Below are 17,002 nucleotides of genomic sequence, written 5' to 3'. Positions count from 1 at the left end.
CCATCGAAAGAGGAAATGAAAGAAAAAAGAGAGAGGGAGAGAGAAAGGAAGCGCCATCCTCCCCTATTGATCGTCGGTTGCCATCCAAGATGGCGCCGAGGGTGGCGTTCGCGCTCAGTCTGATCTTCGTCATCGGACACTTTAAAGAAGGGCAGACATCCCTAACCAAGACTTTCACGTTTCCAGAGTACCCCTACAAAGAGACTACCAAGAACGTAAGTCCCTCTTATCGTACGTCTATTTCCGCCTCTTAGATATCCTGCAGAACGCTGATACAGGTTATAGCAGTGGCAACTATCACTTAAAAGGTGATGCTTTTACGACGCTGCATGGCCGGTAAAGGTACATATATATGTATGTATATATACATATATATAGATAGAGAGAGAGAGAGAGAGAGAGAGGGAGGGAAAGACTTTACGCTAATCCACAATTTGCAGCTCCTCCTATTAGATATGTCGAATCTTTCTATCTTGACGTGTAATCCTTAATGAAATAATCCTTCGGCAAAATGTAGCGTTTGTCTGGTTTATCCGCGTACTCGTAAATTATCTTTAACGTAGAAAATATATGACAGAATGAATGATGCTTTCTTTCGTAGGAATTCCTCTTTCGACAATTCGAGCAAGCTTGCGAAGAGAGCGGCGCTTGTAAAATGTTATCGCAACAAGCTAGCAGTGTCGCCAAAACACGATGCATCCGAGAGTGCGTTTCGCCTTCTTGCTATAAAGAAATTTATTTATTCGATCAGGTATTCATCACTAAATGCAATTCAATTATTATTAATATAACATAATATTATAAACGTAAAGAAACGTACGTCATATCTGTAAAAAATATTTCATCAAAGTATTTTACGCTTCTTCTTACTCATTTTAGCTGGAGGAAGGAGAAATCGACGTCAGGTTAAATTCTTTTAAGGGCTGTTTTATGCAACGTAACGGACGTCCGCGCAAATAAATAAGTCATGCCTTTCGACCTGTTGAAACGTCGATGTATTTATTGCTAACTACTACTATCTTGGGAAAGTCAACCTTCGTTCTGCTTACGTTGACGACGAACAAGTGGATTTTGAAGCAGAAGATCTAGCTAAACTATAAAAAAAAAAAAACCTCTGACACACATCTTTGACGACGACATTTAGATTCGACATTAGATAATCTTTTTCTACTTTTTGTATGCACAAATAACTGTAATACCAATAGAATATTGCACAACATATTAAAAAAAAAAAAAAAAAAGGAAAATTTTAAACCTCACCTTCCTCGCATCAAAATATACGAGCAGACGAAATCTTGTAGTTTTTGAAGAAGGATAACTAAAGAAAAATAATGAAATAAAAATAGTAACGATTTAGTAATCAATACGAATATTATATTAAAAATATATACAGGCAATACGATCTCACCGCATGATACAACCTCGAGGACGCTTCGTTCTCGTTTTTAGATTGGAGGAAATTCACATATTCCAATAATTGTTCCATAGTTTCATCGAAAGGTGACTTGAACAAGGATCTTGAGTTAGTCGATACTTCGTCGTCGCTATATATCTTTCGATATCGAAGCCAAGTGTTGATAAATTGAAGAAAATATGGAGATAAAGATCGAGTTTTTGCCATTCCAATGATGAGATCGTAATTACTAATTGCTGTACATAGATGATACATCAGTGTCTCTATTTTGACATAGCAAAATTTGAGAACATCAACTAGACATTGATAAACAATTTCTCTTTCCGCTGAAGTACTCTAGCATGAAAATGATCAAAGGGTCAAATTGACTGATCGATCCTTTATGATTTTCGTTTGCAATACCTTTACACTAGCTCACCTTTGAGTGAATAACGTGAAGCATCTCATAAATATCTAGGATTGTTACAATTTCATCTCTATCTGTTGTGTTAAAGGAAACGTCTTCCAATTTTACAGCCATTCCTGAATTGTTTTGGCTCAATAGCTCGTGTAAAAATTCAAGAGCATTCGGACAAACGATTTGAGACTTTTGACAGATCCATAGAAGAACGTGCAAATGACTAATTTTGATCGTTATAGGTCTTTCGCACTGTAAACAAAAAAATTCTTTACTTTTTTTTTCTTAATCCCAAAATATTCTTCTTTTGTTTTGCAGTAATTAATTATTATTTATCATTGTTTATTCTTACCTCGATCGAAGATAGCGATTGAAAATGAATAATGAAAGTGAGGAATTTGAAGGAAATCGCAGATAATGTCAACTCGTTTTCAGAAAACGCATAATCACATAATTTTTCCAATAATCTTGTCTCATTTACGTATTTTGAAAGAACTGTAAAACATAAATGTTTTCTTTTAATTACATTCTTTATTTAGATATTATATATTTCAATATCATTCTGTTTTACAATTAGCTAAATTCTTTTGCTGCAACTCACTTTTAAAATAATTCTGTTCCATAGAAGCATAAAGTAAGACATACGTCTGCTTTAAAAGTAACTTCTGAAAATATGCATCTACATCTTCAGTTAATATCATTTTAATGAGAGCATCCGCACACACCTTTATCGCATTTTTTGGTAAATTACGGGGTTCCGACATATTTGATAATTCAAGTATCGCTTTAATATGCTCAACTATAAATAATGTTTTAATATGTTAATATGGATGGTGATCTAGAATAGTTTTTTTTTTTTTTTAATATAAACTTAATGTTGAAATTGAATACTTCGATTTGGACTGTCGGATAATAAGACATTTGGTAACATGTTCCAAACTATATCGGCGATCTCGTCGCAATTGCTAGCCTGCATCGATTGATGTATTCCTTTAACAGCTAAGCTGACCACCTCATTGAGGCCATTTTGTACTGTAATCTATATTTAAAAGTTTATAATGAGCGAGATATGAAATAAATGAGATCTAAAGAGATGCAACTGTTCAAAATTCATTAAATAATATAATAGAGAAGGAGACTTTGCATTTACCAATAAACAATGTTTAACGACGCTATGACAATCGAGCTTTAAAAGAGGTAGAACATCCCCGTCGGATTCTATTAGCCACATATTCATTACTCTGTATCGCAAGTCGTTCGTTATCTCAGGGCATTTTAGACAAAAATGTAGGAGCTCAATGTGATGGGTGTAATATTGGCTTAATTCTAAATATTGTAAAACCATTGTTAATTTTTTCACCGCATTTCCGTATTCACAAATTTCTCCTGGTGATGGATGGGATAAAAACGAAACCTAAACAATAAATCTTTTAATAATACAAAAAAAAAGACCAAAACTTGCTTCGAATAGATTTGTATCTTTCCAGTAGAGAGAAATAAGCTCACAGCAAATAAAAACCATAATGGCTTTAAAGTTGGTACAGTTATAGATCGAAAATCTTCTAGTTCTAATAATCTTTTTATCAAAGATTCGAACGTAATCATATCAAGTCTGAAAGAAACCAACGATAACCGGTCTTCAAAAATGATTTTTTACACACAGAAAAAAAACCAAAAAAAAAACATAAAAAATAACTCACTCCCTGGTGGCATGATAATGATAATAAAAAGAAATCATTAAAGCTGTATTGCGATCATCGGAAATTGCAACTATATCGGTCCACTGCTCAAGATCGTTCGGTAGAGAAACAAGTCCATCAAAGATCTTATTTGAAAATACATTGACACCTTCGGGTAATTTGTCGATCGATAAAGAATTTTCTGCTAAAGTGATTAATGTCCGTGTCAATAGGATGCATATATTTCGACGTTGATGTAATCTGAAGAATTTTATTATCGAATAAAAAAAGAAAAAAAGCATTAAATTCTTACAAGGAAGTAAACATCTTTGATTAATTCCATTAGACTTACGGAAGCTGCGCACTAAGGCGTAAGAAATATTTAAGATAACCATTTGCTACTAAATGATTAGCTATATCCTCTCGTCTGAAATCTCTTATATTATACATGTTGTTCAAGCAGGAAACAAAACTGGCGTAGTATTTAAGAGAATTCTCTTGATCAAAGCATACGACGTTCTATTCGTCAGTAAACACAAAATATGCGTATTATTGAACACATAACTTTTTAATTAAGCTCATATTTAATGTTTTAGCCTTACTTTAACATACGGTATAATGGTATATATGACGATTGCATAAATAGACTTTGCGAGAGATACTTTGCCCTGCATCGGAGTCATATTACCATCCTCGTCAACGTCCGTCAGATAATCTTTGTCGCAAAATCTACGAAATGTAAATATTTATATTCCGTCCTAAGCAGTTAAAATAGAAATTTACCTAATGCTGGTAGCACAAAGACAGCATAAAGCGACGATAGCGTTCTTCTTTGAAAAGCATTCATACTCTTGTTCATAATCATGTTCCACAATATCTTTCATCGATTTAATCGACTCGTTGCAAACATCGAGAATCAATGTTTCATTTTCGTTTTCGTTCTCGCTCAATGTTACAGATTCGAGTGCGATATTTAAAATGTCGATAATCATAAACCTTAATACACGGGATAAACATTTTTGGCTCAAGTTCTTGAGAAAAGAAAATATTTGATTAGTAGCGCATATGCTATCAACTTCAATCCCTAATTTTCTTGCACTGAAAATATGGAAAATAATTTCTAGTTTTTTTTTTTTTTTCTAATAAGATGCATTTCTAATAAGATGCATTTCTAATAAGATACATAGATATTTGCGTACTTGAATAATATATTACGAATAGCAGAAAGAAGCTTTTCCAAAGGACATATTTTTGACATATCGGTGGACATTTTGATGCAATGCGCAAGACGAAACAAAGAACTCACAACTTCCACAGCGACTTGACTTTCATAAAACTTTTGATATTCGCTTGCTAAAGCCAAGCATTCAAGAGCTGAACTATCAAAAATAACGACAAAAGTAATAATATACCTATCGATTATTTAGTTAATTTAAAAATAAAAAAAAACTACTTTGTAAGTATTTTACGTTATAAGTGGTTCTCGAAAAGTCTTTAAAATATCGCATAGAGTCGAAATTATATCAAATTTAATAAGCTTTATAAAAAGATTGCTCCGAATGGCGGGGACTTGAGTTTTCAAAAGTTTCGCTAGTTGATCAAGAGCAGACATTTGCGATTTCTCTTTCGGAAACGTTAAATTCCTTTTTATTTGTGGCAACAAATGATCCACATTTTCATAATTCAATAGAAATAATTCTTCCATTTTGGATTTCTACGCTGTTAAACTATGTATACATATAATTAATTACTCTCCATACATAATCATAATGAAAAGAATACTTTTTAAATGTGTGTTACATACCCTTCAACAAAATGCGGAAGTGTTACAATATTATTACGTATAGATGACGCTACTTAATTTGTACCGACCAAGCACTGATCTCTGCAAAGTTTCTCATGTATGGTGCCATGAAAAATATACTTACGAATCTTTATCCTATAATAATCACAAAAAGTCCTAACACTATTACTACTGTTCTATTTAAGAATAGCTTATTTAATCAATAATATTGTTAATAAAAATATATTATAATTAAATGTTATAAATACATAATATTCAGAGATGCATTTTACCTGTTACTTCATTTTTTTTTTCTAATAAAAAAAAAGATACTCTCAATCAGAATAGTATATTTATTCTCAAGTTTCTTTATATTATTATATGACAATTTAATTTAAGATAATTCAACTTTTAATTACGATGGCATTAGAAAAAGTGCTTTACTAGAAGTCCTCGATGATACTAATACGTTACGTGTACACGCAAAGAAGCTGATTGGTTCTCCGAAAGATTTCAAATCACAAATTTTCGCGCCAAATTTAAATATAGATAAAATTTTTCTACGAAAAGTTCTCGATCTTAAGATGATTGTTTGAACTATTATTTAAAAAAAAAAAATGAAAATGAAAATGATTCTTACCGTTGTTTGGTTAGATATTCACGCATTTATTACACGTGATGATAATTATTATAAAGAATGAGACAAACGCATTTCAAGTGAAAACAGTAAAATCGATATAAGTACAAAAGATTTGATGTCGTAAGACGTCAATTAATGATTTCAATAAAAAAAAAGAAGTATGATAAAAGCACTTTCATTATCGTACCATTTAATAATATCTAGTTAGTATTAATAACATTAGCAGCATAATGTTTTCTGCATACGTATAATATTGCATAAAATATCACATATTACATCCAAATATAAATAAGAGATAGCGTATACAAAGTGCATCGATTTTTTTTTTATATTTTCTTCTCTTCTTGTTCTAAAAGATGTAAAATATATTTGACGATATATAAAATAAATATATGAAAATATCTTTAATTTCTCTATCCTGATATTGTTAATAAATATTACTTGTCGTGTACACACATTGGACATTATAATAATTAAGACAATAATATATTTATTACTAAGATACTGGATGCAAGAATGGTAATGCGAAATTTGTGTATTAAATTTCTATGAATACACTCTTGATAACTAAACAACAGGCAAATATTTGATAAGATTGTAGAGATTTGTTTTTTTGTAAAGGTGAGTCTAAAAAACAAATCGATATAAACTACACTTTTGTAGAAAAAATATATTTGCAGTTTAAAAAATGTTAAGTATGCTCGAGTGACAATCAACACTGTGTTTCAGTCTTTCGTATGATTAGGAGATCATCCTATTGTTCCTATGTTCATCCTATTTATTTTAAACAATTGTAAACAAGTCTAAATGAAATATAAATACAACGTACATGTACCATTTTTGCAAGCAGTCTTTCGAATAATATTCGGAAAATTTCCATCTTTGTCAGCCATAGCATATGCAAATAAAGGAAATATATTCATTTCTTAAATCTGTAATAATACTTCATATTAAATATTATTTGCAAATATCATTTTAAAGCAAATCATTTTGCCAAATAAATTTCTAATTCTTATCTGTAATATAAATATATGTCAAGATAGGTCACTGCTTCTTCTATCCTAATAACTTTACTATTATCGTGCAGAAAATGATGATAATATTGAGTGATGTATAACGAATTAAAAATATTCATCATTTTGGATCGTAAACAACAAAAAATATAGCACATATATATAGCACTGACCTATCGAATATACGACAGAGAGAATTCTTCATATATATATAAAAAAAAAAAAAAAAAAAAAAATATTTATTTTATTTCTATAAGTTATGATTTCTCTCATACTATAATCTACGTTTGTGTAGCGCGATATGGTAAAGAACTATTACATATATTTAAATATATTATTCATTCATAAAGATCGAACATTTTCATCGATATATGTAGTATACATAAGAATGTCTAGCATTGGATAGATAAAAGAAGAAGAAAAAGTTTCATTTTATTTTGTGTAGGTTTAGTAGTTCTTCTTATCCATTTTCATAAAGTGTGAAACTCTTACTTTCATTAGAAAAAGTCTCATTAAAGGAGGCATGTTAAATTATTATTTCAAATAATATATAACAAAAATAATATTAAATTATTTATAAATATTTTGTTCTTCTCAAATAATTACCTACATAATAGATCGTGTACTCAAACACGTGCAATCTCATATAATTTTCTTAAAATACTTTCATCTGCGCTTAAATAAATAAGTGCACGAAAATATAATGTGTACGTATATAAAAGTCGAAGTCAAATGCTCAATAAATAAATGTCAATTTGATAAATATTTAAAATGTAAATATTTAAAAATTATGCTTCTTAAGTACTTTTATATATATATATTCTATTTATAGTACTTATTATATATATATGTATATAATAGTTACTACACTTTTTATCTGAGTTAATCCTTTCATTGCTTTTCTTTAAATAATAAAACTATAACAAAAATTGCATAAAATTTGAAAAATTATAACATATTAACTAATCCACAGACCGCAGTTCAATTGTTCTCCAACGAAATTGTTTCTGGAAAGGTTATTTTAAAATATTTGTCGGATAGTTAGTATTTTTCTGAAGGAATGTTATCGTTAATATGTATTTTCCATTGTCACTTGTATATATGATATTTTGGAAAACAATATTATTACATTTTCTGCTAGTGCATACACAATACATATGCATTTACACGTTATATATCTATATATGCACACATTGAAGTTTTTTCAATATATATATATATATATATTGAAAGAGAGAGAAAGAGAAATGATATTATGCGCGGATACACCAGCACATATTCGATACAATCATATGTGTGTCATATTTACCTTATATGTATTTACATGTATTAAATATTTGTGTCACGGTCATATATCCCATTTACACGGTGTATAAGTAGGCATCTAATTTCTTTTTTGTATTTGGAGGCGAAGTAAAAGGAGAAAACCAAGCAATAGAAAATCTGCCAAAAACGGCCTGAATGGATTTCCATCTGCTATTGCGAACCCATCGTGCTTCCTCTTTTTTAAGTTGTTCTATACCCTAGAACAAATTGAACGAATTGATAAATAGTAAAAAGCTATTGACAATATGTGTACTTACAGTTTCATCATTCCAAATAGCTTGCAGCTGCGATCCCAACATTACGGCTGTAAAAATGGCAAATAAAAGTGCTTCAAATGCTAAAAATAATAAAAGAACGACAGTGGCGGGAGGACTAAATGTCGAACATTCTCTCCATTCTTGCCTTACACATGTTGTAAATTGTTGTATACACAAAAGAAGAGACTGCAGTGATATACCTGCTATGTAAAACTGAAAATTCATAACATTTTTCTCATTTTCTTGGCCTCGTATTACAGTATACTTAATTTCTCTCTAAACAAGAAAAATGACTTACGGTAAACAATACAAAATATTTTTGATTATTTTCACCGACACAGTTGTTGACCCATGGACAATGGTGATCCATTTTTCTAATACATCTAAAATTATATCCATATATCATCCCTTTTATACATCTCCTAAAACGTAGCTAGAGTACTTGAGTAAAATTAGTATCTATATTAATTTACCTTTGACAAACAGAACAATGATGAGCTCTATCCGGCTTTATAGAACAACACTTTGGACATTTAAAAATAACCTGACCTTCTTGGAATCCCATTTGTTGTATCATCTTTTTCGTTGCATTACCCTTTGGTACGGCACCCTATATAATACTTCATTATTATCAGGTTATATCATAAACAAATCTTCTTACTTACTGGATCTGTAAACATTGTCCTTAAATGAGAAGCAAATGCCAAAAATGCTAAAGATTGAAACACTGCCATATTTAGGCCTGAATATAAAGTATTTATAGAAGGAATAAGAATAACAGCCATAACTACGAATTCCGCATAAATGATTAGCAACCATGTTAGAACCGCGCATATAATTCCGCAAATATCCTATGATAGAAAAATGTCAATAATATAATTAATTAATATTGTTAATATAGAAATGTTGATATACTCTTCAAAAGAGATAATACCTTGATACACCAAAACTTTCCACCGCAACACTTATTATGTATACCTTTCTCCCTATGGAAGGCTACGTAATCATAAACCATAATTGAAAAGTTTGTTAAAGCGGTAAACTTCGTTCCACTTGTAAGAAAGTACTGATATAATAATTGAATATAGAAGAAAAAGCCATAACTGCGAAGAAAGAATAAACATTGATATATCTTATGGCAGCACGCATATTCTTAATTTGCACGTTCAAGTTATTTAAAAATGCATAACAATAAAAAAGCAATTATTGCAAATAAAGGCAATTATTGCAATCTAACCTAACAAATGAATGTCATCATTGCTTGAAAAATTCTCTAAAGATCCGAAAGGAAATGGATGCTTTGATTTTATTCCTCATTCTTTTTCTACGCGTTTACCTTATGGTGGCAATAAACTAACGACAATAATCACTATCGTTTTTCTTTCACAGTTATAAACGCCATCAACCACTTATTAGTAAAATACATGTAATACAAGACGAAGGATCAAACATTTGATAATACTCCATCTTACCTCTGAATGAAGAGCCACCTAGCGCTTGAGAAAAGAAAACTTATTACGTCGATCGATCGAAGCGCCATTTGATCATAGCGCCTATTCAAAAGTGCGCCACATTTGAACCAGAAGAAATACAGTGATTAGAATAGCAACATTTTATAATACAATATTTTTTCTATTTTCATTTATTCTATTAGATAATTAGAGCACGAGTAAGTTATATAATAGATTTAAAATGAAATTATGTATATAAATAATAATAACGTCGTGTCAATATGACGAATATAAAAGAGAATGACCTACCGGTCAGTAGATATATTTGTTGATTTATTTGTAATGAAATTTCTTGACCAAAGGGTAATATCTTGCAACATCTTTTGCAATATCTTGACCAAAAGTTAGTTATAGTTCTTGCCCTGAATCACGCATGTTTCCGCTGAAATGAATGCTTTGAAAGGTAAGGATCAAGCAACGCTGGAATCGAGAGGATGCATGACGTAAGATACACGCATTACCTTTCGAGCTAATATTTATATATGAAAGTATACAACGCACGCAGATGAATTAAACCTTTTTTATTCTAACTTTGAACATTCTATTACAATTTAAGCAAGCTAAGAAAATGACATTATTATTTCCCCCCCACCCCTAATAATAAGAGAAAGTTTGAATTTATATCCTTGCTTAATAGTTACTTTTTTCGATGAAATAGAAAAATCAAAGTGTTAACATTAACAACAATCCTTTTAAAAACAATCTCAAAAAATGAAAATATGTTAAAAATGGCCAATGTCTATTGATGGAACGTAAAAAAATTGATCGATTCGTGCTAAGTCGAGTAAATGCGTGAGTGAACGAAAGAGAAACAGAGAGGGAGAAAGAGATAGAGAGAAAGAGAGAATCAATGATTACGTAAGACGAAAGTAATTCCCTGGAGAAGAGCAAAGAAGGACGTTAAAAATGTGGTGGCGAAGAAGGAAGAGGAGGAGGAGTTGGAGGAGAAGGGCATATGTGCAGAACTGAGGCAATGTCATCGAACTTACATAATATGTTTATATGTACGTGTGTCGTCTTTCTTGAATTTCTACTTACCTTACTACTACCTATGGTCAGATGCAATGCGCATCTGGGTCATATAGTTTTGCTTTCGCCAAAAAGATGCTGAAGATATTTTTCTTTTTTTTTTTTTTTTTTCTCTATTTCCCGAAACTCGTAGTATATCCTAAGAAATGACGTTTCCTTAAAAATGTCCTAATCTCCTTTTTTGTCAATCTACACTAATGAGCTGTAATGACTTTTTCAGGCATATGAAAGAGATGTTTTTAACGAAGCAAGGAAAGTTTTTCTAAGAGGATGACTTAAGGCGCGGCGGCACTCGGACATTCTTTTCGCGAGGGATGGTACGAGCGATGGCCAGGTGAGAGGTAGAAAGCGAGGAAGAAAGGTAAGAGGTACGAAGAAGACTCGGCAAGGAACGATCATCGAGAAGTGGCAGTGCATCGGGTGCTTCGCAGTGGACGGACGATGTCGGTCCTACGAGACTTTTGAGACACATAATAACGTCACGCAAAAATGCCAATCATCCAGCTTCTTCTATGTAAGTCTATCAATAATAAATCATCTTCTTCGATGTTCCTTTTTCCTTCTGAATAACATTCCAATTTTGTAATAACCATTTTTTTAACGAAACTTCACACACTTCGAGAGAAGGTAAAACCCATATTCATTCCTATATACATTTGCTCTTTGTTATTTTATTAATTTTCTAACAACAAATCGAAATCAAAATGATGGATTTTTTAAAATGAATACATAATATTCTATCGGTCTTATGTTTCTATTTTAATACTATAGCCTTACGCAACATCCTTTCACGCACGGTATTTGTTTCGAATATGAATCAATAACGAGCACGATAGTATGAGAAAGTAATCTTTTCATTATCTTCAATCGATTTGATTTCATTAGAAAATAAAATAAATAAACATAGAAAACATAATAGACTTCGAAACATACTTTATTGTTGCGTGACATCGAAAAGAAGATACGTTTAGTAATGTAACGATTTTGATATATCTCGAAGAAGCTAAGTAAATTTTATTCTATAATATGTGGAAGAAGCATATAAAATTTAAATAGACTTACTGGTAACGAAGCGTGCATCATTGTTTCGGCACATTACTTTCTTTCTTCTAAAGTAAGGATTAAAATGTCCTCCCGGAAGGAGATCGTCTATACTTTGTTAGAGAAAATTTCTGCCTTGCGGTTAGGACATCGCAAATAGAGCTCCCTGTACTTGGAAGTTATTAACGCTATTAATTTGAATCAGCGAAAGTGCTCTCTCATTTCTTTCTTTTTTTATTCACGCCTCAATGTGAAATAATCTTTAGAGTTACTTTTACAATTAGAGAGACTTTAGAGTTATTCTAGAAAAAAAAAAAGAATAGTGTGGTAATACAAAAAAGGATTGACTAGCAAATAGAAAGCAATCATTGAAATATTAGCGAACGGATAGATAGATATATATATATATATTTATGTAAAATGAACGTATATTACTGCTTTTTATTAAAACATATAATACATAGATTTCATTCATATTCCTTGTAAATAGATCTCGTGACCGTAGTCTTGTGCAACGTTCACGGTAGTCTTGAGTATGAAGTCCCACGGAGAAGCTTCCTGTCGCGCAGAGCGATTGATGGTACTAGAGGAAGGTTGGATGATTGAATGATCAATTTTGAACGATTATAATATTGATGGAACAGTTATAAACAATGAATTAATGAAACTTTATCAATCCGACAGAAAATATTTTGATCCCGAGGAAGAGGGTACCTTCGATAGCTATGGATCAGCCGGTGGCCAATATGATCGATATAAAGATAAACAAGGTAAAACGCAATCGGTATAAATTAATATCTCTAGAAATGACATTTGCTACTGATCTTTATATTTCTTGTATTTTCTTTCTATTTAAGATCACAGTGACATCAGGATGAATGTCCCCGGTGAACCGGAGATCGATTATCCAGCTTACACTACATTACCGCAGACAGGTTTTTCGTGTGAAGGGCGTTCACGCGGTAAGTCGCTATATTTAAACATTATGGCTAAGAACAAATGACTAGAAAAACAGCATCGTGATAATAATTATTGCTGCATATCGCTTAAAAGTCTTTGTCACCTTTAGCATCATCGATGTCAAGGATGATATATACTTATATGTATATATATACATATAGACGTTCGTTTCTAACGTAAGACGAATGACTACGACGATTCTCTTATGTTAGAGTATTTTCTTTGCTTTCGCAATAGGTCAGCATGTTTCAAGCGTTGATATAAAGGTAGTATTAATGACGTACAATATAGCGAAAAAATATTATTTGTAAAAAGAAAAAATGCAGTAATAAAGTAACATATTATTGGATGTATTTTTCTTCGACAGGATATTATGCGGACGAAGTAGCTGGATGCCAAGTATTTCATGTTTGTCACGACATCTTGGTTTCCTCGTTCTTGTGCCCGATTGGATCCATCTTCAGTCAAAAGCTTCTCACTTGCGATTGGTGGAGTAAAGTTGATTGTTCGACGACTCGCAAATTTATTGAAATAAATCACGATAATCACTATCAAGAAGACGACGACGAATTGATACGCAAAGCTTACGGTATGATGGGTCTGCAAACTGGAACGGATGTTGCCAGTGACGAATTAGTAGATCCTGATAGAGGAGGAAAGATCATCGATTATATTACGATCGATTCTACTAGGAATGATTTACCAGTTTATCACAATGATCTTCCACGGGAGAAAACTCTCCCCAATCAGTTTTTTTCTACTTACGAAGAACATTCAGAAAGAGTAAATCCAATCTATCCTAATTCTTTCTATAGTAAACATTATTTCAATCGACCGTATCAAGATTCGCCTATAATTCGTATCGAAAAAATTGAAGAAGAAAATTATCGAGAGAAAGAGCCAAGGAAATATGATTACCAGGATATTCAGGACAAATTAGGAAAAAGGATAAATGAGTTTCAGCCGTCATATGCGCCAACCGTACCGACTGTAACTACTACCACAAGGAAATTGTATTCGCCAACAATACCGACGACTAATAGACCTTCAACTTTAGTTTATAACAGGTTCGATCAAGACATCGAAAGTTCCGATCATCTTTACACGCACAGCCAAGAATCTAAAAGCTTCTTCACGCTATCCACCCTTTCTAGTTTTAATCAAAATTCAAAAGGAAAGTACAACGACAGTAATCCGCAAAGCTACAAAAACTATAATGAAGATCTGGATCACGATCATTTGAAAGACGAACCTTCGGATAGTTACGAAGTTGTTAAACGTATCGATTCAGTCGATGAACGACTTGAAGATTCATTCATCGGAGAAGAATATATTGATGATATTGAATTAAAAGAAAGTATTGGCATCGGTCGAGCTTTTAATAAATCAAGCAAATTCAGGATTCACGTGCAAGATTCAAAAGACAATGCGAAAGATATGAATGAAGATAGTTCCTTGTCCCTAGACTCAAATCGGAATAATTTAACCGAATCGATTAGAAGTAATATAAAACCGATCGATCAGTGGCCAACTGATACGACCGATACTCTAAATTATGCAAGTATTTTAGACAAAAGTACAACTCCTATTGTCGAATATTTATCGCGTTTCAAATTTGAAGGCATTAATACAGAAATAGAAGAACCATCGACTACTTTGTCGTACAAGGAAAATCTAACGTCAACGGAAACAACGATATCATTAGATACGAAATTATATTCTACGGAAAATCCAGATCTTTTTAACAATGACGATTTCAAGAGTGAAACAATTATCGATTCGACTATTTTACAACCTGACATTATTTTAAAACCACCAGTTATTACCGAAGCGAAATTTCGAATAAATGTTCCAGATTATCCTTCAACTAAAACACCCATTTTTCATACGTCGCACCATACAAATATCTACTCCGAGGTGCAAAGTACTACACAAATCCCAATAGATGAACACTTAATTAATGAATCAACGAACCTATCGGTACCTTGGTTCCAGCAAACTACTGATTTTCCGGCAACAGACATAGAACCTCCGTTCATTGGCTTCAATTTGAAGGATACCGTCGACGAGATTGTCACCCAAACTTCCAGATTTGATACGTCTATTCAAAGCAAAAAAGAAGACGATAACGCTCGAAGAAACTCGAGGCAACAGGAAGAAGGAAAATTCGTTAGCGAATTGATAGGAATTTCCAATGGAGACGATCGAGCAAAAATTGCGACAAGTTTCAAATCTATATCAAATATAGAAGATGCGATCGAACTAAACAAGTCCCCGTATGAAATATCCGTGACCCTGAATCAAAAAAATGAATCAGTACCAACCAAAGATGACTTAATTAGTAGCTTAATCAAAGCACATGAGAGAAACAATTCTCGTCTTGATAGATTAGGTCAAGTCGAAATTGTCGAATCTATCGAGAGCGTTACTGAGAGTCGAAATAGCGATTTTCCATATAACGATAATAATAAAATACCTTTTTTCAAAGATACAATAAATTTTTCGAACAATCAAAAGAAAGTAGAAGGTAATATTGGTTCTGATAGATTAGATCAAATCGAAATTGTCAAATCTATCGAGGGGGTTACTGAGAGTCGAAATGGCGATTTTCCATATAACGATAATAATAAAATACCTTTTGTTAAAGATACAATGAATTTATCGAGCAATCAAAAGGAATTAGAAGGCAATGCTGGTACGAGTAACGTAAACGCTTTAAGTCTTCTACAACTAATGGCAGAATTACTCAAAATCGATCATATTCCTCGACCTTTCTCCTTAAATCATTTTCAAGGATTAAAATCAAATGTAGATTCTAACCAGGATCAAAGTGTATTACCTATCACGACGATTAAATCCATTGACGATAGGTTATCAAGAGAGAACATTTTCGAGAGTGTCAATCCTAATAGTGATAAAAAAAATGTCATGCCACGATTAAGAGATATTTTGGAAGGAATTCCACAAAGTATTTCGAAAGATCGAGTCCTGGACGAATTGACCAACAATTTTGATAGGCCGTTAAACAATGTAGAAAATCGTCTAACAATTAGTCAGCTACCTCAAATACAAAGATCTTTAGATTTTGAGGAGTCTAAGAAATTTGATAACTCTTCAACGACGTCATTTCGAAAAACGACCACTACCACAGAATCCGTTAAAACCGTTGTGGAAACGGAGTTCCTACCTTCGATAGGATTTTCTTTCGATACGAGCGAAGGTCGAAATAAATACATCGATGCTATTCTTAGTGGTTTATTAGACGAATCGATTCACGAAAGTAACACAAATAAATCACTGAACGTGGAGACGACGATTGATAAATCATCTCACAATGATTCTCGATCTTCATCGGCTCAAATTTAATAACTTATACATTATTTTTTCAATTCTCCTACTCTCTTTCAAATGTGATCACATTCACGCACGCACACGCACACACACACACACACACACACACAGAGACAGACAGACAGATATATGTATATGTATATATATGTGGGATGAAAGTGAGTATGCATGTGTATATGAATTGCTTAACTTGAATGTGCGTTTCGAAAAGGAAAAAAAGAATATATTAGCGAGTAAGCTTCGAGCTTATCAAAGGGCGATGAAAGAATGTTGTTAAAAAGTTCCAGAGAGTATATCGAGGTGTGTACTACATGTGTGTGTGCGTGTTACTGCGAGAATTTTACTATACTTATTAATTACCCCTCAATAAATTTAATCCTACATCTATCTCTCTATATATATATTTTTAATATATGAATGTTTATAAACATAATTTCAAGATATTCAATAAAATAGTTCTATATTTGTACATAATATATATTTGCATAATTTAAATCTATGTAGTTACGATGTAATAACATGTAATTACAAATACAAATTTTGCATATTTACAAAAAAATGTATTTCTATGTATATAATTTCATTCTCTATTTATAAAATT

At 32.0% G+C, this 17,002-nt stretch overlaps 4 protein-coding genes across 6 annotated transcripts; 2 read left to right on the top strand and 2 right to left on the bottom strand.

Moving 5' to 3' along the window:
* The first annotated feature begins 55 nt into the window (after positions 1-55).
* LOC107064490 (uncharacterized) lies at positions 56-1,266 on the top strand. The gene is made up of 3 exons (XM_015317199.2): positions 56-215; positions 602-751; positions 880-1,266. Exons 1-3 carry the CDS (start codon positions 90-92, stop codon positions 958-960), a joined length of 357 nt encoding a protein of 118 aa, XP_015172685.2. The 5' UTR covers positions 56-89; the 3' UTR covers positions 961-1,266.
* LOC107064487 (uncharacterized) lies at positions 1,028-5,195 on the bottom strand. Its single transcript, XM_089173623.1, has 13 exons — positions 4,960-5,195; positions 4,690-4,914; positions 4,274-4,588; positions 4,093-4,219; positions 3,843-4,009; positions 3,512-3,751; positions 3,318-3,423; positions 2,962-3,225; positions 2,685-2,850; positions 2,413-2,610; positions 2,164-2,306; positions 1,833-2,063; positions 1,028-1,750 (listed from the first exon to the last, which is right to left on the bottom strand). Exons 1-13 carry the CDS (start codon positions 5,193-5,195, stop codon positions 1,373-1,375), a joined length of 2,796 nt encoding a protein of 931 aa, XP_089029749.1. The 3' UTR covers positions 1,028-1,372.
* Positions 4,643-9,974, bottom strand: LOC107064486 (palmitoyltransferase ZDHHC3). Of its 3 annotated transcripts, XM_089173615.1 has the most exons (9): positions 9,747-9,972; positions 9,444-9,612; positions 9,175-9,360; positions 8,983-9,119; positions 8,808-8,892; positions 8,510-8,722; positions 8,236-8,449; positions 5,567-7,933; positions 4,643-5,429 (listed from the first exon to the last, which is right to left on the bottom strand). In XM_089173615.1, the coding sequence occupies exons 2-7, from the start codon at positions 9,522-9,524 to the stop codon at positions 8,288-8,290; spliced, it is 864 nt and encodes a 287-aa protein (XP_089029741.1). In that variant the 5' UTR covers positions 9,525-9,612; positions 9,747-9,972; the 3' UTR covers positions 4,643-5,429; positions 5,567-7,933; positions 8,236-8,287. The 3 variants fall into 3 exon arrangements, with proteins under 3 accessions (XP_089029741.1, XP_015172671.1, XP_089029740.1); XM_015317185.2 differs by having other exon boundaries at positions 5,567-8,449; positions 9,846-9,974; XM_089173614.1 differs by having other exon boundaries at positions 5,567-8,449.
* Positions 9,975-10,285: 311 nt separating this feature from the next.
* LOC107064481 (uncharacterized) lies at positions 10,286-16,964 on the top strand. The gene is made up of 6 exons (XM_015317180.2): positions 10,286-11,024; positions 11,270-11,563; positions 12,581-12,683; positions 12,775-12,860; positions 12,948-13,052; positions 13,418-16,964. Exons 2-6 carry the CDS (start codon positions 11,539-11,541, stop codon positions 16,414-16,416), a joined length of 3,318 nt encoding a protein of 1,105 aa, XP_015172666.2. The 5' UTR covers positions 10,286-11,024; positions 11,270-11,538; the 3' UTR covers positions 16,417-16,964.
* Positions 16,965-17,002: the final 38 nt, after the last annotated feature.

Source organism: Polistes dominula, unplaced genomic scaffold (genome assembly GCF_049000335.1).
Source record: "Polistes dominula isolate Pdom_NZ unplaced genomic scaffold, Pdom_raw_medaka contig_33, whole genome shotgun sequence".
Lineage (NCBI taxonomy): Eukaryota > Metazoa > Arthropoda > Insecta > Hymenoptera > Vespidae > Polistes > Polistes dominula.
Note: the sequence above shows the minus strand (reverse complement) of the source record. Positions and strands in the feature narration are given on the sequence as shown.

Bases quoted from the DNA above. Each gene is read 5' to 3' on its own strand.
- LOC107064490 (XM_015317199.2), top strand. From the start codon at position 90: ATGGCGCCGAGGGTGGCGTTCGCGCTCAGTCTGATCTTCGTCATCGGA. The intron at 216-601 runs GTAAGTCCCTCT...TTTCTTTCGTAG, and splicing joins ACAAAGAGACTACCAAGAAC to GAATTCCTCTTTCGACAATT. The intron at 752-879 runs GTATTCATCACT...TACTCATTTTAG, and splicing joins AAATTTATTTATTCGATCAG to CTGGAGGAAGGAGAAATCGA.
- LOC107064487 (XM_089173623.1), bottom strand. From the start codon at position 5,195: ATGGAAGAATTATTTCTATTGAATTATGAAAATGTGGATCATTTGTTG. The intron at 4,010-4,092 runs GTAAGGCTAAAA...ACTGACGAATAG, and splicing joins CCATTATACCGTATGTTAAA to AACGTCGTATGCTTTGATCA. The intron at 2,611-2,684 runs AAGTTTATATTA...CATTATTTATAG, and splicing joins AAGTATTCAATTTCAACATT to TTGAGCATATTAAAGCGATA.
- LOC107064486 (XM_015317185.2), bottom strand. From the start codon at position 9,524: ATGGTTTATGATTACGTAGCCTTCCATAGGGAGAAAGGTATACATAAT. The intron at 9,361-9,443 runs GTATTATCTCTT...TTTCTATCATAG, and splicing joins GAAAGTTTTGGTGTATCAAG to GATATTTGCGGAATTATATG. The intron at 8,723-8,807 runs GTAAGTCATTTT...ATGAATTTTCAG, and splicing joins AATATTTTGTATTGTTTACC to TTTTACATAGCAGGTATATC.
- LOC107064481 (XM_015317180.2), top strand. From the start codon at position 11,539: ATGCCAATCATCCAGCTTCTTCTAT. The intron at 11,564-12,580 runs GTAAGTCTATCA...CCTTGTAAATAG, and splicing joins AATCATCCAGCTTCTTCTAT to ATCTCGTGACCGTAGTCTTG. The intron at 12,861-12,947 runs GTAAAACGCAAT...TTTCTATTTAAG, and splicing joins TCGATATAAAGATAAACAAG to ATCACAGTGACATCAGGATG.